This window comes from Coenobita brevimanus, chromosome 61 (genome assembly GCF_032717465.1).
Source record: "Coenobita brevimanus isolate Jiangsu-jjx chromosome 61, ASM3271746v2, whole genome shotgun sequence".
NCBI classification, from domain to species: Eukaryota; Metazoa; Arthropoda; class Malacostraca; order Decapoda; family Coenobitidae; genus Coenobita; species Coenobita brevimanus.
Genome location: NC_137014.1, coordinates 34,782,657 through 34,799,075, shown reverse-complemented (window position 1 = coordinate 34,799,075; position 16,419 = coordinate 34,782,657). Strand labels below are relative to the sequence as shown.

Genomic DNA, 16,419 nt, shown 5'->3' with positions numbered 1-16,419 from the left:
TAGTATCGCCCTGGTCTTGAAAAGAACCCAATTCTAGGCCAGGCGTTCATAGGACAGGAAGCCGCCCTAAAAACACCTAGCATAACACTAATATTATCAAAGACAGGAGAAAAGGAAGGAAGGAAAAAAGTAATAGGTGATAGGAGAGGAGAAAAGGGAAGAAAGGTGATACTGGAGGGGAAAAGGGAGGAAAGGTGATATTGGAGGGGAAAAGGGAGGAAAGGTGATATTAGAGAGGAAAAAGGAGGAATAGTGATATTGGAGGGGAAAAAGGGAGGAATAGTGATATTGGAGGGGAAAATGGTGGAAAGGTGATATTGGTGGGGAAAAGGAAGGAAAAGGTGAGAAGGAAGGAAGTGAGAGACAATGGTGAGAAGCTAAGGAGAGGACTAGAGAGAAAGGAGGAAAGAAGGGTGAGGGGAGAAAAGTAGGGTATGATGGGCGACGTGAGAGAACTGGAGTAAAAATAAGATGATGTGATGGAAGAGAGAGATACTGAGAGAGGTGGTGGAGGGATACAAGGAGCAGGGAAAAGTGAATAGGTGGGGGAAGGAGGCAGAAGGAGGATAGAGAATAGGAGGTGATGTGGATTCGGGGAGGGAGAGAGGGGAGGGAAAAGACGGGGAGGGGAGAAGAGGGACAAGACAAAAGGGAAGAAAGTAGAGGGAGAGAATGGTGTAGTTCTAGAGGGATAACACCCTTTATTTTTTCTTTCCACCAAGATTTTTAGTTTCTTCCTGTTATTCCATTATTTGTGGTCAATCATCCATTTATCTATGTCTATCTATCTATAGCCAGATGTCTTATTCCCATAAGGGGTGGCCACAGACAAACCTCCATGTCGCCCTGTCCCCTGCCATTTCATTCCCTCTCCCCAGCTTACATCCCCTCCCCTATATACCTCTCTTTTCCATTCCTCCATCTCATCCTTGGTCTCCCGCTCCCTCTCCCCGCCCTCCGCCTCACTCACATACTCTCTCCTCGTCAGTCTGTCGCTCTCCATCCTTTCCACATGGCCATGTCACCTCAGTGTATTTCTTTTAACTCTATAACCCTTTACTGGCTTAGCTTCTGCCCCCTCTCCTCGATGCTACAGTGAAAGCTATTGAAGTTGATGTTGCCTGTTCAACGTTTGACCTAGCTAGCGTGGGTGTAAAACAAGCCTATATGGTGGGGTTGTAGATGGGCAATGGCAAGTGCAGCCAAAATATATTAGGTCACTTTTTTTTGGGTGGGGGGCTTTATGGCCATCGGCCGCTATGCGAGGCATTAGGCCAAATAAGATAAAATTCAGACACTACAGCAGTTCATGCACCATACACAAGATGGCCAGTCTAGGGGACCAATCGTGGAGGCAGTATAAAATAAAATGCTCGTAGATCGGCTAGACGGACCTCCTCCCCCCTGACATTCAAAATCAGGAGAATTCTCTCACCCATGTTGGCTGCCCAGAGTAGATCATACAAGGTGGAGAAAGTCATGGCTCCGAACTGGTAAGACAGGGTGTGGGCGTTAAGGGTCAGGAGGTGACGGTAGGAGGTCACATCCATCCGATCCTTAGTGTTCACGATAGGAGGGCATGATGGGCTGCCCTTCTCTGTCTGAGGAGAGGAGGACTCACTGACTTCCTCCTCCCCGGCTGAGGAGCCGGTCTATGCATCTTCAGCCATGGAGATGGAGTCAGAAGAGTCCCACCCCTCCTCAGTTACTGATGGTGGTTGGTGGACGTTGGCAACAGTCTGAATCTTGACCAGGACCAGATCTGGGTCAGTAAGGACTTTGCAGCCTTTCAGGTTGAGGGGTGCATCCAGCCTCAGCCTCTTGCGCGGAGTTGTGCGGGGAGCAGCAGGTCACAGCTGCCACGCCCATCACTCCTGACAACGAGGAACAGAGTATACATTGCTGGCAAAACAATCAGGGATGACAAGGAAAGGTAGCCCATTCTCCTTAAAGATCTTAAGGAGAAAAACATGCAAAGCCCCTTGTCACCCCTGCAAAAAGCCTTCGCCATTGCGATGCACATCTCCACTACGGTGCTCATCTGCCCAGGCCTCCCAGGATCCCTGGCCCGGCGTCCCTGGGCTGTGAGACATGCCGTGCATAGGTAGAACCCTGCACAGCCACGCCTTCCGGTCCATCAACATCCCAAGCCTCAGGACCTTTAGGAGTCCCAAAGAGACAAAACTCCACCGACTTGCCATCCCTGAGGGAATGCTGGAGATGCCGAGGGTTTGGTGCAATGACAGCCTGGCAGTGCATGACAACATCGGTGCCAGTATCCTGGCACTTGATGAAACCATATCCTGCCCTGATGTTGAACCAAACCACGGTTCCCCTGATTTTCTTCTGGGCCGCAGAAGACTGTGGTCTGCTGTTTGCCTCCCTCAACGGGTTGCAGGGAGTAGCAGGAGATGCGTCCACTATCATTGCTCGTCTGGTACTCCTATCTCTCTCTCTCTAAGTCACCTAGACTGGATTTACACCTAGTGAACAAATGTGAATGAACACTAGCGAACATAGTACAATACTGGGCATGTGCGACCGATATGGTGAACACAATCGAACCTGAATGAGCTAGTATGACTTCGAATGAGTGTCAGTACATTAGGGTGTATTTACACCTGGCGAATGAACTTGAATTCTGCTGAACAAGTATTCACAAACATTGGTGTATGTGATCTGGTATCTTCGTAGTTGATAAAGGCATCAATATTTCTGTTGCAGTCACTCCTGTACCAACATGTGAAAGGAAGAGAAGACAGTTGCATGTGCTGTATTTACTGTCATCCACAGGGCCTTGAAGTAAAAGATGATGTTCATACACCCATCTGAATCTTCATATAAGCTCATCCAGGTTCGATTATGTATGCGATATTGACAGTGCATTCCCACTACTGTGTTCGCCATTGTTTGTTCACATCCGTTTGCCAAGTGTGGCTCCACCCTTATGTTTCTTTCAAGAGCCCATGAATAAGAATAATTCCAGCACATGCAACTACCAGAACAAGAACGAATGCTTACAGTAGCATATACAGTTATAAACGTGAATGTCCGTTGAATGCTCACTCAGCAGTGATTCACTTTTTTTTGCTGAGTGTTAATTCATCCTTACACATATCATTAATATGTTCCATAAGGAACTTGCTGAAGAGATGACAATTTGTTCCTAATAAATACAGCAATATATCTTTATTATTAAGCAATACTTAAATGACTGAAAATTTGATTAAACTCATAATGTCTGTTTTCTTCCTCTCGACACTGTCACCATTATACAGGTAAGATCTCTTATTTACTGACTCTTTCCCTGTCTTTTATACATTTAAAACTGGTATAAGTACTTATACCTATTATAAGAGTTCTGGGAAATATATATTGGTGTTCTTTTATCAGTGCATTTTCATGTGAGTTTTGAGGATTGGATAATACAAATTCTAAGCTGTTTATACTAGGCTAGATCCCAGGGGTTGCTACAAACAAATCATGCCACATTGACCCATGCCATTTTATTGCCCTCTCCCCTCTCTCATGTACCAACCTCTCCAATCCCCCTCCATCTCATCATCTGTCTCTCCCCCTCTTCCATCTCACTCATCTTCTCCTAGTTAGTCTTTCACTCCATCTCTCCATGTCAGCCTCTGTCTCCCATTTCTAATTTTTTTAGCAAAAGGTTGCAGAATGACCTATCATTTCTTACTACATGAAGATGTGGAATGCCAGCATATCTAACAATAACAGAGTCCTAAGAAAATAGAAAGAAAAAAAAAAAGACTTCATCACAATTATAAGGCCACAAGTTATATATATAACAAGTAACATTTCTCACCTTTAAAACTTTGTCCCTTTTTTTTTTTTTTTTTTTAAATAACAGAACGGAGGAAGGAAAAACAAATGGGTAAAAAAAAATAATCCATACACCAGATTACTGGTGTCCTCTGTTCATAAAATATCTGTAACAGTTAGACTTGAACAGTTGTAGGTTGAAATTTGGAGGAAAACAACTCTGGGGAAGCGAGTTCCAGAGAGATGCAGTTCGGGGAATGAAAGAATTCTGATAGGCGGAAGTTCTGCAATATGGTTGAGTGACATTCCAGTCATGAGCGCTACCAGATGCCCGTGTAGCACGAGGGAAGGCATGGAGAGGTGGCACCATGGACGCAATTTCGTCTGAGCATTTGCCAAAAAAATATCTGTAAAATAATGCAAGGGAGGCAACATTCCTTCTTACTTGCAGGGGAGGTAGTTTATATGTAATGGCAGGGTTGTTAATGATTCTAACAGCTTTATTCTGAATTTTGTCTAGTTGTCTTAATGCAACCTCTCCACAACCATTCCACAAGGGTGAGCAATATTCAAGCTGAGAGCGCACATGACTCGTATAAATTATAGCTAACTGCTCATCGGCGAAGAAGTTACGGACTCTGTACAATAATCCAAGTTTCTTTGAGGCGGTTTTAGCAAGTGATCTGACATGAGAGGTCCAGCTGAGGGTACTGTTAAGTGAGACACCAAGAATTTCAATACTTTTGGAGATGGGAATATTAGTAGCACTGAAGGTAATGTACGAATCTGGCAATATCTGTCTATTAGTAAACTGTATATATTTAGTTTTACTAGTATTAAAAGAGACAAGGTTGTTTTGTCCCCATTCACTGATTGTAGATAGATCTTGATTTATGGAGATGGCTGTACTGAGTTGAGAGGTAGAGATATTAGACTTTGTAAATGGATGTCTGAGTGTGAATGAACTATGCAGTGTTGAGTCATCTGCATATGAGTGAATGGGATTGTGAGTGACAGATAAGAGATCATTAATATGAACCAGAAATAGGGTTGGTGCCAGAACTGATCCCTGCGGCATGCCGGCGTTAATTGAGTGGAAATTCGAATATACATCATCTACTTTTACTCTTGTAAAACCTCGGAAATAACACTAAAAAAAAATAGTGTTAGCTTATGCTCTTATTAACCCTTTCGTAAATGATGACCCATTTGTTGTTATAAGGGTCTTTCTCATAAATGCACAATGACGACTTTCGCGTCATAAAACCATTAAAATTTCCCCCCCCCAGAAGAAAAGTTTTCATTCAATTTGCATCATTTTTTGAGGCATCATAGCTTGCCCTGTTCATGTCAAAAGTAATGAGTTGGCAACAGCGGGTCCTGATACCCGCAACAGCGCATAGTTTTTCAGTACCACAAGAGCTGTCAGCGCAGAAGGTAGCGCACAGTCCCTTAACCCTGTAACTCCTCTATTACCCCCATCCCAGCCGCACATCACATATTTAGTTTTTGGGTACTGTTGCGATTAGATTTGGTGTTTGAAATAGGAAATTAGGTGTCTGTGAAGCGTTTGTGGCCATTATCAGCCATTGGGCAAATGAAAATTTTGCTGCTGTTTCTAACCATGGCCCCAGAACTACATTGCCTCTACCCTGCACTAAATGTGAGTATTCAACTATAAAAATAGTGAGTGTGAATCATGTGAATATAGTGTGCAATACCTAGTGTGCAAGGAAATAGTGAAACATATGCAGCAGATTTGGGGGAGGCAGGAAACCACCCTACAGTCCTGCAGGAACAGCATCGCCACTGGAGCAAGTATGTGATTTTTTTTTCTATTTACCTATCTTTATATCAGTATATATACATATAGATATATATTGTTATTTACATAAACACAAATGTCAGGGAAATGAGTTCAGCTTCGGTTTCAGTTGCTAGCAACAGGTGTAGTGTTCATGTGTGGTTTCTGAGAGGACTATAAAGAAAGCTAGATGTAATTTTATGATAGCAATTGGAATATAAACAAAAAACAACATATCTAGCAAGCATAAAAATGTTTGTGCGCTGTGGGAAAATAATGGTAAGTGGCCACTGCTGACAGAGGCTCAGCGTGTGGGTAGGTACACTGTAGTTTTCTGCCTTTTTCTCAAAAACTTGATTACATCAAGAAAAAGCCCATAAAATTCTGCATAAGATGATGAAATAAAAACATAACACTGCCCAGAAAAAATTTTCGCTAGAGTTCCCCGAATAAAAACTCTGTTGTCGGAAAAGGTCTTTACTTTTTCGCTTGTTACTCAAAAAACCATACCTCATATCAAAATGCCGACTGCACCATTCAAAAGCTAAGAAAATTCTCTTTCAAATGATTGTATAACGTGTAGAGATATTTTAGTAAACATTCAAGCCATGATGTTGGGAAGTGAGATGAATGTTCCCAAATGTTTATTCATACCACCCTAATGTACGTAGTGTTCTTTTTTTTTTTTTTTTGCTTAACATGTAGAACAATCATCGACAAATAGGAATATGTAGGTTTTGTGGTAAAAAAAAAAATGTTTGGGTGGTGAAAATAAGCTGAGAATACACTATTTTGGAGTGCGCAGCGGGCGGGGGGGAGGGGAGAAAGCCTTTGTGTCGTGGAAGGAGAAACTTGTTGAAACTTACCGCGAGCAAAAGGGTTAACAGGCTTCTACAGTTTACATCCCTTACTAACTTAGTCATATTGTTAAGAAGCTGGATTGCTAGTTAGGTAGTTGTTATGCAGTGTGTTCTGGGTCCCGACTTCTTGGTTCCAGACACGGTGTGCTTCTGGGTTCTTTGTTCCTGACCGGGTCAGTATCAGCAAGGAAGGAAAACACAAACACCACGGGTCAAAGGCACACTTATGTTATTACCAAAAAACAAATACACACACAGTTCTATGAGCAAAACAGAGGAGTTACAATGACTTAAAATAGTGTTTATAACAATAGTTCTCTACCTAGCTCAGCAAGTCTGACCTTTACATGGAGTTTCATCTTTCTGATATGGGGTTATATCCACACAGTGTCACAGGCAATGTTCCACAGATATGTCGGGCAGATGAAGTGCAGCATACACAGACAATACAGTTCAGTATATCCAATGTGTCACATATGACAATATATATATCCAGATCCTTAACTCTAGGTATCCGCGTGACATGTACAAGGTCCTAACTAATATAATGTATCCGCGTGACATAGACAATACCCTAGCTAGTCTTAGTCTATATACAGGTTACATGGGTCGAGAGTATATAATGTCTTACGCTGATCACCAGGGGGGGGATAATGAGTCTATGAGGGGTTGATTCCATGGAGATAGGGGTTGGGGAGGGGTGCGTGACACTTATGAAGGTATATATCCTGACCCTTAAGCTTAGGTATCCGTGGGACATGTATGAGGTCCTAGCAAATATAATGTATCCGCGTGACATAGACGAAACCCTAGCTAACCTAAGGCTATACACGCTCTACATAGGATGGGAATATATAGTGTCTTACACTGACCACCAGGAGGGGGAGGGGTGAGAATAGTGAGTTTAGGGAGGGTATGTTCACATGGAGACGAGGGTTGGGGCCTAGGGAGGGAAGAGAGAATACATAAGGGGGGATTACACTGACGTCTGTTGTTCTGTGGGGGTGATACTGGGGAGGGTTCATCACTGCAGGGAAACCGGCCAGTACGTATAAGAGGGGTGTCGAGCACTCCACCAGGTAGTATCACGAGTAATAGAGTTCACTATGGTACACAGGGGTGGAAAACACACTGGGGAAGGTTGGTCAATCTTGGGGAAGCGGCATCATAGACTTGAGGGGGGGGGGAGTGACACCGGGGAGGGGATCTGGCCGCACTAGGGAAGCACACAAACAGAAAGTCTATTACTGACGACTCTGGCGGAGGGGAGGACTGAGCCCACAGGATGTCAGGGACTACGCTGGGAGCTTCAGATGTCAGCCAGGCGTGGGAGGTGGGCTGCCCGGCGAGTAGTACAGGGGTAGGTGGTCCGTGGGGTCGCCACTAGTCCTCGAGGAGTGGGCAGGTAGTGTAGTGGGCAGCTCCCTAGTGGCTATGGCCAGGCAGGAGGCAAGGCTCTCCGGACTAGGGCCGAAGAGGGCATGGAGGTGCTCTGCGCAATGCTGGCCCTTAGTTGTCGTAGGAGTCCTAGAAGAGGATCGGGGGAGGCCCAGGGCTGGGGTCAGGCGTGAAGAGGGCGGCGCCCTGGGTGAGCCGCTGCTGCATCCTGTAGAGGCGGCTGTCAGGGAAGAGCTGCGGCCACCGTCGTTGGGGGAGCCTCGACTGCTGCGACTGGCACTGGGGGAGGCCTGCTGACTCCGGGGGCTGTGGTCTTGCCGTTGGGAGGAGGCCGACAGGGGTGAGCTGCGGCCTCTTGCCCGGGGAGAGTCCGGCAACGCCGTGGGCTGCAAGGACAGAACACCGGCCCTTGGGGACATCATGCCGGCTCTGGTCTCTGGTGGGGTCCCTGAAAGAAGCGGGAGTTGCCCTCTCGTGTCGAGGGGCTGGGAGAGGGGCACCTCACTTCGCCCCCAGAGTGGTGGTCGGGGTGGGAGGCACCTTCCTCTATAGAAGCCTGGGTATGGTCAAAGGGGGAAGTGGCCAGGGGCCGGCCCTCTGGATGCTACAGATCCTGACGGCAGGGAGTAGGCACCCGATGGATATGCCCAGTTATCGCCACAGCTCCGACGAAGGCTGCATTTCAGCCTTTGTTCTGGAGGCAGGGAGAAGGCGCCCAATGGATACGCCCAGCTATGGCCACAGCTCTGACGGAAGCTGCTCTCCAGTCTTTGGGTCTGGGACTCCTGTCCTGGAGACAGCACTGGTGGACAGCAATGTCTCGTCTGCTGCTCCTTAGGGGAGATAGCAGCCCTTGAGGCTCCTCCTGAGACCTCTATCAAAAAGGAGGCTGATCCAGAGGACTCGGCATCTAAGGTTCTGCTTAGGATCTTGTCACTACAAGTCCCACCCTGACTCTGGTGAGCATTCCCTCCGCCGGAGTGTAGTGTGCTTTTTCTGCACGCTGCCAGGTGGTCTGGCTGTGGAGAAGAGGGGCGTTGGGGCGCGAGGGACATAGGATGCTTTCGGCTGGAAGGTATGACAGGTGAGCCAGCCTCCCTGTCATCTCCTTGTGGGGTGGGTATTGCCCCCCCGTACTCTCCTTCTGGGGTGGTGGTGGTCAGCTCACCCCGCCACGCGGGTATTTCAGTAGTGATGGATAATTCCCGATTATTCTATGATTCTCGCATTCTTCTGTTACGAGTCCGAGTTGTCAACAGATAGCCTGCTGCTGTGATTGGAGGTACTTTGTAAAGTTATGCATTCATTTTTATTCTCTTTTTATTTCTCTATAATGTTTTCCTTCAGTGACTTAAATTACGTAATTAAATTTCAGTTTGTATGCTAAAGAATTTAGAGTGCTACATAATGTAAGGAAACTCTGGAATACTTTGGATGTCTCCAGTTTGGTAATTCTTGTTGCTTGGAGCATGTACCAGCATGTTCTAGAAGGTTAGAGAAACAAGGAAGGTTATAAAAGGATGGGGGAGAAAATGGAAGAGTTTCAGTTTGGTTTGACTTGTGGCCTTGTGAAGTTAGCATAGCTCTGGAGCTGTGAAGAAAGCAGTGTATTTACTTGGTAAAATAAAGACAATGGACGTGAGAAGCCTGTGTTATTACGCCTGAGTTGATCTTATGTAAGGATCTGCTGTTGTACACTGAAAGGTTGACCCTAAGATGAACAATTCACTGGGTGACGTCCTTCCTATGCCGAACTACTGCTGTTACAACCTGTGGCAGTGTGGAACGTGGATGTAACAGTATTGTTGAGAAGCGGGATTTGCCAGTTAGTTAGTGCTAGAGTATTCCCGAGGATCCTCGAATTTTTTCGCTGTGTCAGAGTTGTTGGTTAGCCTGCTATTTGTGAGTGGAGGTATTTTGTAAGTTGACATTAATTTTTGTGCTCTTTTTCTCTATAATATTTTATTTACATGATTGTTAAATTATGTAATATTTATTTCAGTGTATGCTAAAGAAATTAGAGTGCTACATTATGTAAGGAAACTCTGGAATGTTTTGGATATCTCTGATTTGGCAACTGTGGTAGTTAGAGTATACTTGAGGATTCGGGTGTAATGCAAGATTATATAAGTATAGGGAAAGGACTAGAGGTTTTTCAGTTCAGTTTGAGTTGAGTTTGACTTGTGGCCTTGCAAAATTAGTGTAGCTCTGGTGTTTGTGATATCTGTGAAGTGTAGTTGGAGAACATAATGTATTATTATTTTGTAAATAAAGGCAACAAATGTGAAAAGCTTGTTTACATTCAACACCTGTGCTGCTCTGTGTTGTTGTACACTGAAAGGCTGCCTCTAGGAAGAACAACTCACTGAGCAACATCCTTCCTATACTGAACTACAATACTGCTGTTGGAGCCTGTGGCAGTGTGGGAAGGGGACGTAAGAGTACAGTATACTAAACCAAGACACACACCTCAAGTGAGACAGGCTGAAATCTAAATATATCACTCATGGTCTGGTACAAGTAGGCAACTATAAAATAATACGAACTTTCAGTCAGCTGTTCCCGGCCTATGCAGCCATCTCATACCCATACAACTGGCTTTTAAGTCAGACATGATGGATGAACATTATAGCAGCTATATTTTAGGCAAAGTTTTTGCAGAAATATTTCAATTTAGAAATTACAGTTTTTAATGTAAGGAAGATGGAACCAAAGGCTAGAAAGCCTGCATGATTGTTCCCTCCAAGGAAAGAAAAAGGTCAAATTCAAGATCCGTTCATTTTGAGATGTCTGGACACACTGCATTTAAAAGACTGGAGGTCACAGGCAGTACGAAATATGGAGCAAGACAGTTTCAGAGTTGACCTATTGCATACTTATGGACTAGGAGTAATGGTTAACTTTTGCATTAGAGAGTTGGACAGAAACGGATGAGAGTTGGCTACCAGACGGGTGCTACGCGCCCACCATAGTGGTGTAGGGATACAAGCTGACAGTTCAAATGAGTCGTCAGTGACCAGTGAAGTAGTGATAGAAAAAGAGCTAAAGATGCAGGCTTGTAGCCAGAGGGAATAAATACTGGTACACTGCATCACTATGTGCAACTGTGACCAAAATATCTATAAGTTTCAAATAATTTTTTGTTTGTGCACCAGGAGCATGGATTTTTCATAAGCTGCAGTTCTCAGGTTATGTTTTTTGTATTTTTGTTTAGGTTTGCAAAAATGCTTCACCAATTGGCAAAACAACCGACTTATGATTTTTAAAAATATCAATTTTATTAAAGGTGAATGTAGGGAAGAGTAAAATTATGATCTTCGAAGGAAGTGAAGTCAGTGAACATACAGTGAGGTTGAATGAGGAGGAAATGGAAAATGTGAGTGTGTTTAAGTACTTAGGTAGTATGATGAGCAAGGATGGAAGTTTAGAGGATGAAGTGCTTGAAAGGGTACAACAAGGAAGAAAGGTTGCTGTTTCCTTGAAAGCAGTGATAAGAAACAGAGAATTGAGCATGGAAGTGAAAAAGTCACTAAATGACAGTATTGTGATACCAACTCTAAAGTACAGAAGTGAAGCTTGAACCTTGTTTGAGGGACAGAAGTCATGAGTGAGAGCAGTGGAAATGTTATTTGAGAGGAGCATGTGGAGCAGGGTTGCCAAGGTCGCGGTTTTCCCGCCAAATTGGGCTGGTTTTGAAGCTCTTCCGCTGGCAAATTATACCAGTCGCGGGTTGCGGTTTTTTGGGCTGGTTTGAAAACTGTCGCGGTTTTTTGGGCTAGTTTGGAGTTAAACCACATCACGACAAAATACTGAGAGAGAGAGAGGTTTAAACATACGGCGGAGAGAGAGAGAGCCTCTAATACTTCCATAGGGACCAGTGGGTGCAGCCCACGAGAGATCCAGAGCAGTTCTGGATAACTATATAACCATACAGATTCGTGCGGAGAGAGGGACTTCCAAGAATTAGGCCGTTTTGTTTTATCCCTGCTATCGTTGCCAGCAAGCAATGCCGCAGTAGAGAGGGGTTTCTTTCAATATAATTTAGTGAAAAGTAAATTAAGAAACACTGCAGCATGAGACAGTTAAATGTGTTGTAATGATTTCACATCAAACAAAATGATGTTAGCAAGTTTCACATATGACGTAATGTACACAAAAATGAACACAGTGATGATGATCATGAGTTAATTATATAAAACACTAATTTCGCATAATAAGAGGATTTTTAAAATAATTATTGGTGTTGGGCTACTTTTGGGCTGGTTTTCAGTTGGGTTTCCGCGGGTAGAGCTGGGTGTGACTTGGCAACCCTGATGTGGAGTCACGTGGAGAGACAAGACTGACAAATGAGGAGGCGAAGGAGCATTGTGGTGTGGATGTGAATGTGATAGAAAGTGTTTGGAGAAACACACTGAGGTGGTTTGGCCATGTGGAGAGGAAGGAGAGTGACAGACTGATGAGGAGGGTGATGTGAGTGAGGTGGAGGGGGAGGAGGGGGAGGGGAAAGCCAAGGATGAGATGGAGGGATGGAGTGGAGAGGTATAAGAGAGAGGGGAGGGGTGAACTGGGAGCAGGGCAATGAAATGGCAGGGGACAGTGTGACATGGAGGCAATTTGTTTATGGCCACTTCTTATGGGAGTAAGGCATCTGACAATATATACATAAAATTTTACTACTTCCAAAATACTGGAAATTCTATGACTGCCTTGTCAAAATCAAGTTTTTTCTTTTCAAATGGCAAAAGTCTTAAATGCAAAATATATTGTGCTACACTACATAAATTATTAAAACAATTATAATAACACGGAATCATTTATTGCAACAAAGAAAAAATTTTATGGTCAACACATAAATACTCAAGTAATGAGCATGGGATCATGAGGGCCACAATATACTGTTGAGAAGCAAGATATGCAAGTTAGGTAGTACTAGAGGGTTCCTGGTGATTCTCGTAGTTCAGAGCTGCTAGTTGGCCTGCTGTTTGTGAGTGGAGGTATTTTTGTAAAGTTGTACATTAATTTTCATGCCCTTTTTCTCTATAAAGTTTTATTTACATGATTGTTTGTTAAATTATGTAATTTCATCTCAGTTTGTACGCTAGTTTAGAGTGTTATATACAGTATTGTAAGAAATGTCTGGATATTTTGGATGCCTCCGCGTTGATAACTTTAGCTTCCCCGAGAATGTAGTAGACAATTCTTATGTACATGAGGTTTATTTAAGTATGGGGAAGGGATTACAGGAATTTCAGTTCAGTTCGAGTTTAGTTCAGTATCAGTTCTGTGTCAATGCAGTTAGCGAAGACTGTGTAGCTTCGGTACTTGTGAAAACAGTGAAGTGGAGCTGGCAAGCATTAAGTGTAATTATTTGCAAAATAAAGACAGTGAACTTAAGAAGCCAGTGTTTATTTACGCCTCAGCTGTTCTCACTGATGCACACCGTTCATGCATACTGAAAGGCTGACCATAGGAAGAACAACTCACTGGGCAACGTCCTTCTTATACTGAACTACTGCTGTTGAAGCCTGTGGCAGTGTGGGACATGGATGTAACAGTACTAAAATTTACATGAATAAAGAACTCCAGAAAAAATAAAGGTTCTGACTAACTGACTGGCCAAGAGATGCCCCCACATCCACAAACACAAAGTGCATATTCAGATAACATTTTTTAAAGTCACAGGTATGGCCTAAATATAGACAGTTCTTTCCATACAACTGGCAATAAAAATTTTACATCCTGCTTAATAAACTTTACAGGTACACTTTTCAACAGAAAAAAAAGAAAAAAAAAAAAAAAGTGGGTTGGGTTGCACTGTTTGATGATTCTTAATTATAAGGTATGAATTTGCCTCCCTGGTTATTTCACTTAGTTTCATATTGTTGATAAAGGCTCCAACATGCTTGCTTGTGTCAACCTTGGCCACCTAATGGCAACTCTCCATGCTACTTGATCTTTGGCTGCCTCCCTGTTCACTTCTCTATACTGGATGTCTCACTCTATGATTTCACCCCATGTCTTTTTTGGTCTGCCTCTCTCACCCTCCACATCCAGCTGTTATTTTTCATCCTCTCCACATGCCCAACCCATCTCAATCCATCCCTTCTTTTCACAGCAATACATTCCAGTACAAATCCTTCCTCTCAACTCCTTAACTGCAATCTTAACACCTCCCCCCCCCAGGTCTGTCATTCCTTTTCCTTTATTGTCCAGGTCTCACTACCATACAGGATTACACACCTAACAAATGCCACATGATAACCCCTTTGCATAGAGACAGAGAGCCCGCTCAGTGTCTGGAGAAGGAACAGTTCCATGAACTTCCCCCAACCACTTCTTACCCAAGCCATAGAGCTACCTCCAGACCCATCTCTAGCACATAAAATGTCCCCCAAATAACACACTCTTTCATACACTCAAGACCCCCACCAGCAAGATCAATACTTTCAAGTTTGACAATCTCTACATGCTCTCCCCGACACACCATGCACACGAAATCAGCATCATTTCACAATCTACCACAAAAACCACTACATCTCTTATGCATCCACTTATCACAAATACTGAACAACATAGAGCTACTTTCCACACCGTTGTGACTAACTGCACATGAATAAATGAATGAACTGTGAGAAAAACTAGCACCAAGCCTAGAGAGGCTATGTGGCACTAAGGCAGTAAAGAATGGAGGACAATTAATTTAGATGCAAAACACGCAGAGCAGAAAGAAAAGCAATAATATTAGAAATAGAAAAAGTAGGAGAATCACCAAGGAAATCAGCAAGCAAGGAGGGGCACGGTAATGATGAAGGAACGGGAAAAGCAGAGCAATGGTTGCGAAGTATGAATGGACAGTCGAGAAAAAGGTGTCAGATAGTCAAGGGACATTTACAGGGTGAACAAAGTGGCAGGGGGTCACCACTCATTAAGTGACTGAGTGAGGCAGGTGTAACCCAAGCAATGACGAGCAAGGACAGTCTCCCATCGATGACTGGAGTGAGTAGAAACAGACCATGGAAGAACAGAGAGTTTAACGAGATAAAGCTTGTTGGTGACCTGGGAGTCCCAGGAAGTTAGCCAGAGGTCACGGACGAAGCGAGTAATAATAGGAAAACAATGAGAAGTAGGAATGGGTTGAGAAGACACGAGCAAAACAAGCCAGTGAGTCTGCATGTCCATTACTGGCAATCCCAACACGACCAGGGACCCAGCAAAATTGCATCGACTTCTTACGCACAGAAAAATGGAAGAGCCAATCTTGATTTTGGGTGACCAGGGGATGAGAAGAAGAGGTCTGTAGAGAAGAAGGTGCACTGTGAAGATAAGAGAAGATAACAAAAGAGGAGGATGAGGAACGAAACAGAGACTTCGCAGCAAAAAGAATAGTATAAAGTTCTGCTGTGAGAATGCCCTGCAACAGAAGGATGGGAAATGGAAAAACAAAACTTAGGGGAGATGACAGCAAAACCAACACCGTGATGAGGTTTGGAACCATTGGTTAAGATGGGATTAGCAGAAGAGTGAGAAGACATGGGTTCAAGAACAAGGAAGCAGAGAGCGACAGGACAAAGGGGAAGAATGGGTGGAAAGGTGAAACCAGTAGACTGTAGAAGAGCAGGGACACAGAGGAAGGAAGGAAGGAGACAAGAGGCAGACTCGAATGGCAGAGAGAGAAAGAGAGAGAGAGAGAGGGCAGAGCAAATTATTAAAAGGAAACTAAAGCAGACATGTATAAGACTTAACGGTATGGAAAGAATGATAAGAGGAGGGTGGGGATACCCGATTTGATGCAAAGGTTTGTGGCCTGGGTTGACTGAAAGGCACCTATGGTTAAATGAAGACCAGTATGATGAAGAGAATCAAGTTTCGAAAGAGTACGGGCAGAAGAAGAAGAACAGACTTGACACCCACAACTAAGTTTAAAAAGAACAAGGAAAGAGTGGGGATGAAGAAGTGTGGTGGGATCAGTGCTCCATGAAAGATGAGACAGAATTTGTAGCAAACGGAAATGAGGAAAAGTGGAAAAATGAAGGAATGAAACATGCGCATTCCAGTTTAACCGAGAGACAAAGACAAGACCAAGAAAGGTTACAGAAGATTGATAAGGAAGAGGGATGTCATGCAGGTAAAGAGGTGGCTGAGGTATAGTATGGGAATGGGTAAACGACACTGCATAAGACTTGGAGGTAGAGAAACGAAAACCATGAATGGTGGCCCAAGTGGAGGCTGCTATAATGGCAGACTGAATAAGAGACTAAGAGACGAGGGAGATCTGAGTCCGCAGCATAATACCAAAATCATTGACATACAGACATGCAGAATTAGCGGGAGGCAGGGGAGAGACAGTACTGTTAATAGCGATGAGAAATAGGGTACTACTGAGGACACAGCCCTTGGGGACATCATGCTGGGGGAAGGTACGGGAGAAATGGACACCGGGGAAGGTATGGGGGGGATAGGATATTCTGAAGAAAAACACCAGTGTTACCATGAAAAAAAAAAAAAAATAAAAAAAAATAAAAAAATATGATATCGCCATGCAGTATCGTATGCCTTTTCCAATAAAATAATATG

The 16,419-nt window shown here is 43.9% G+C and overlaps 1 protein-coding gene across 1 annotated transcript; it reads right to left on the bottom strand.

Moving 5' to 3' along the window:
* Nucleotides 1-2,037: 2,037 nt before the first annotated feature.
* On the bottom strand, nucleotides 2,038-2,427 carry LOC145403743 (Y-box-binding protein 1-like). The gene has a single exon (XM_080275421.1). The coding sequence runs from the start codon at nucleotides 2,425-2,427 to the stop codon at nucleotides 2,038-2,040; it is 390 nt and encodes a 129-aa protein (XP_080131547.1).
* Nucleotides 2,428-16,419: the final 13,992 nt, after the last annotated feature.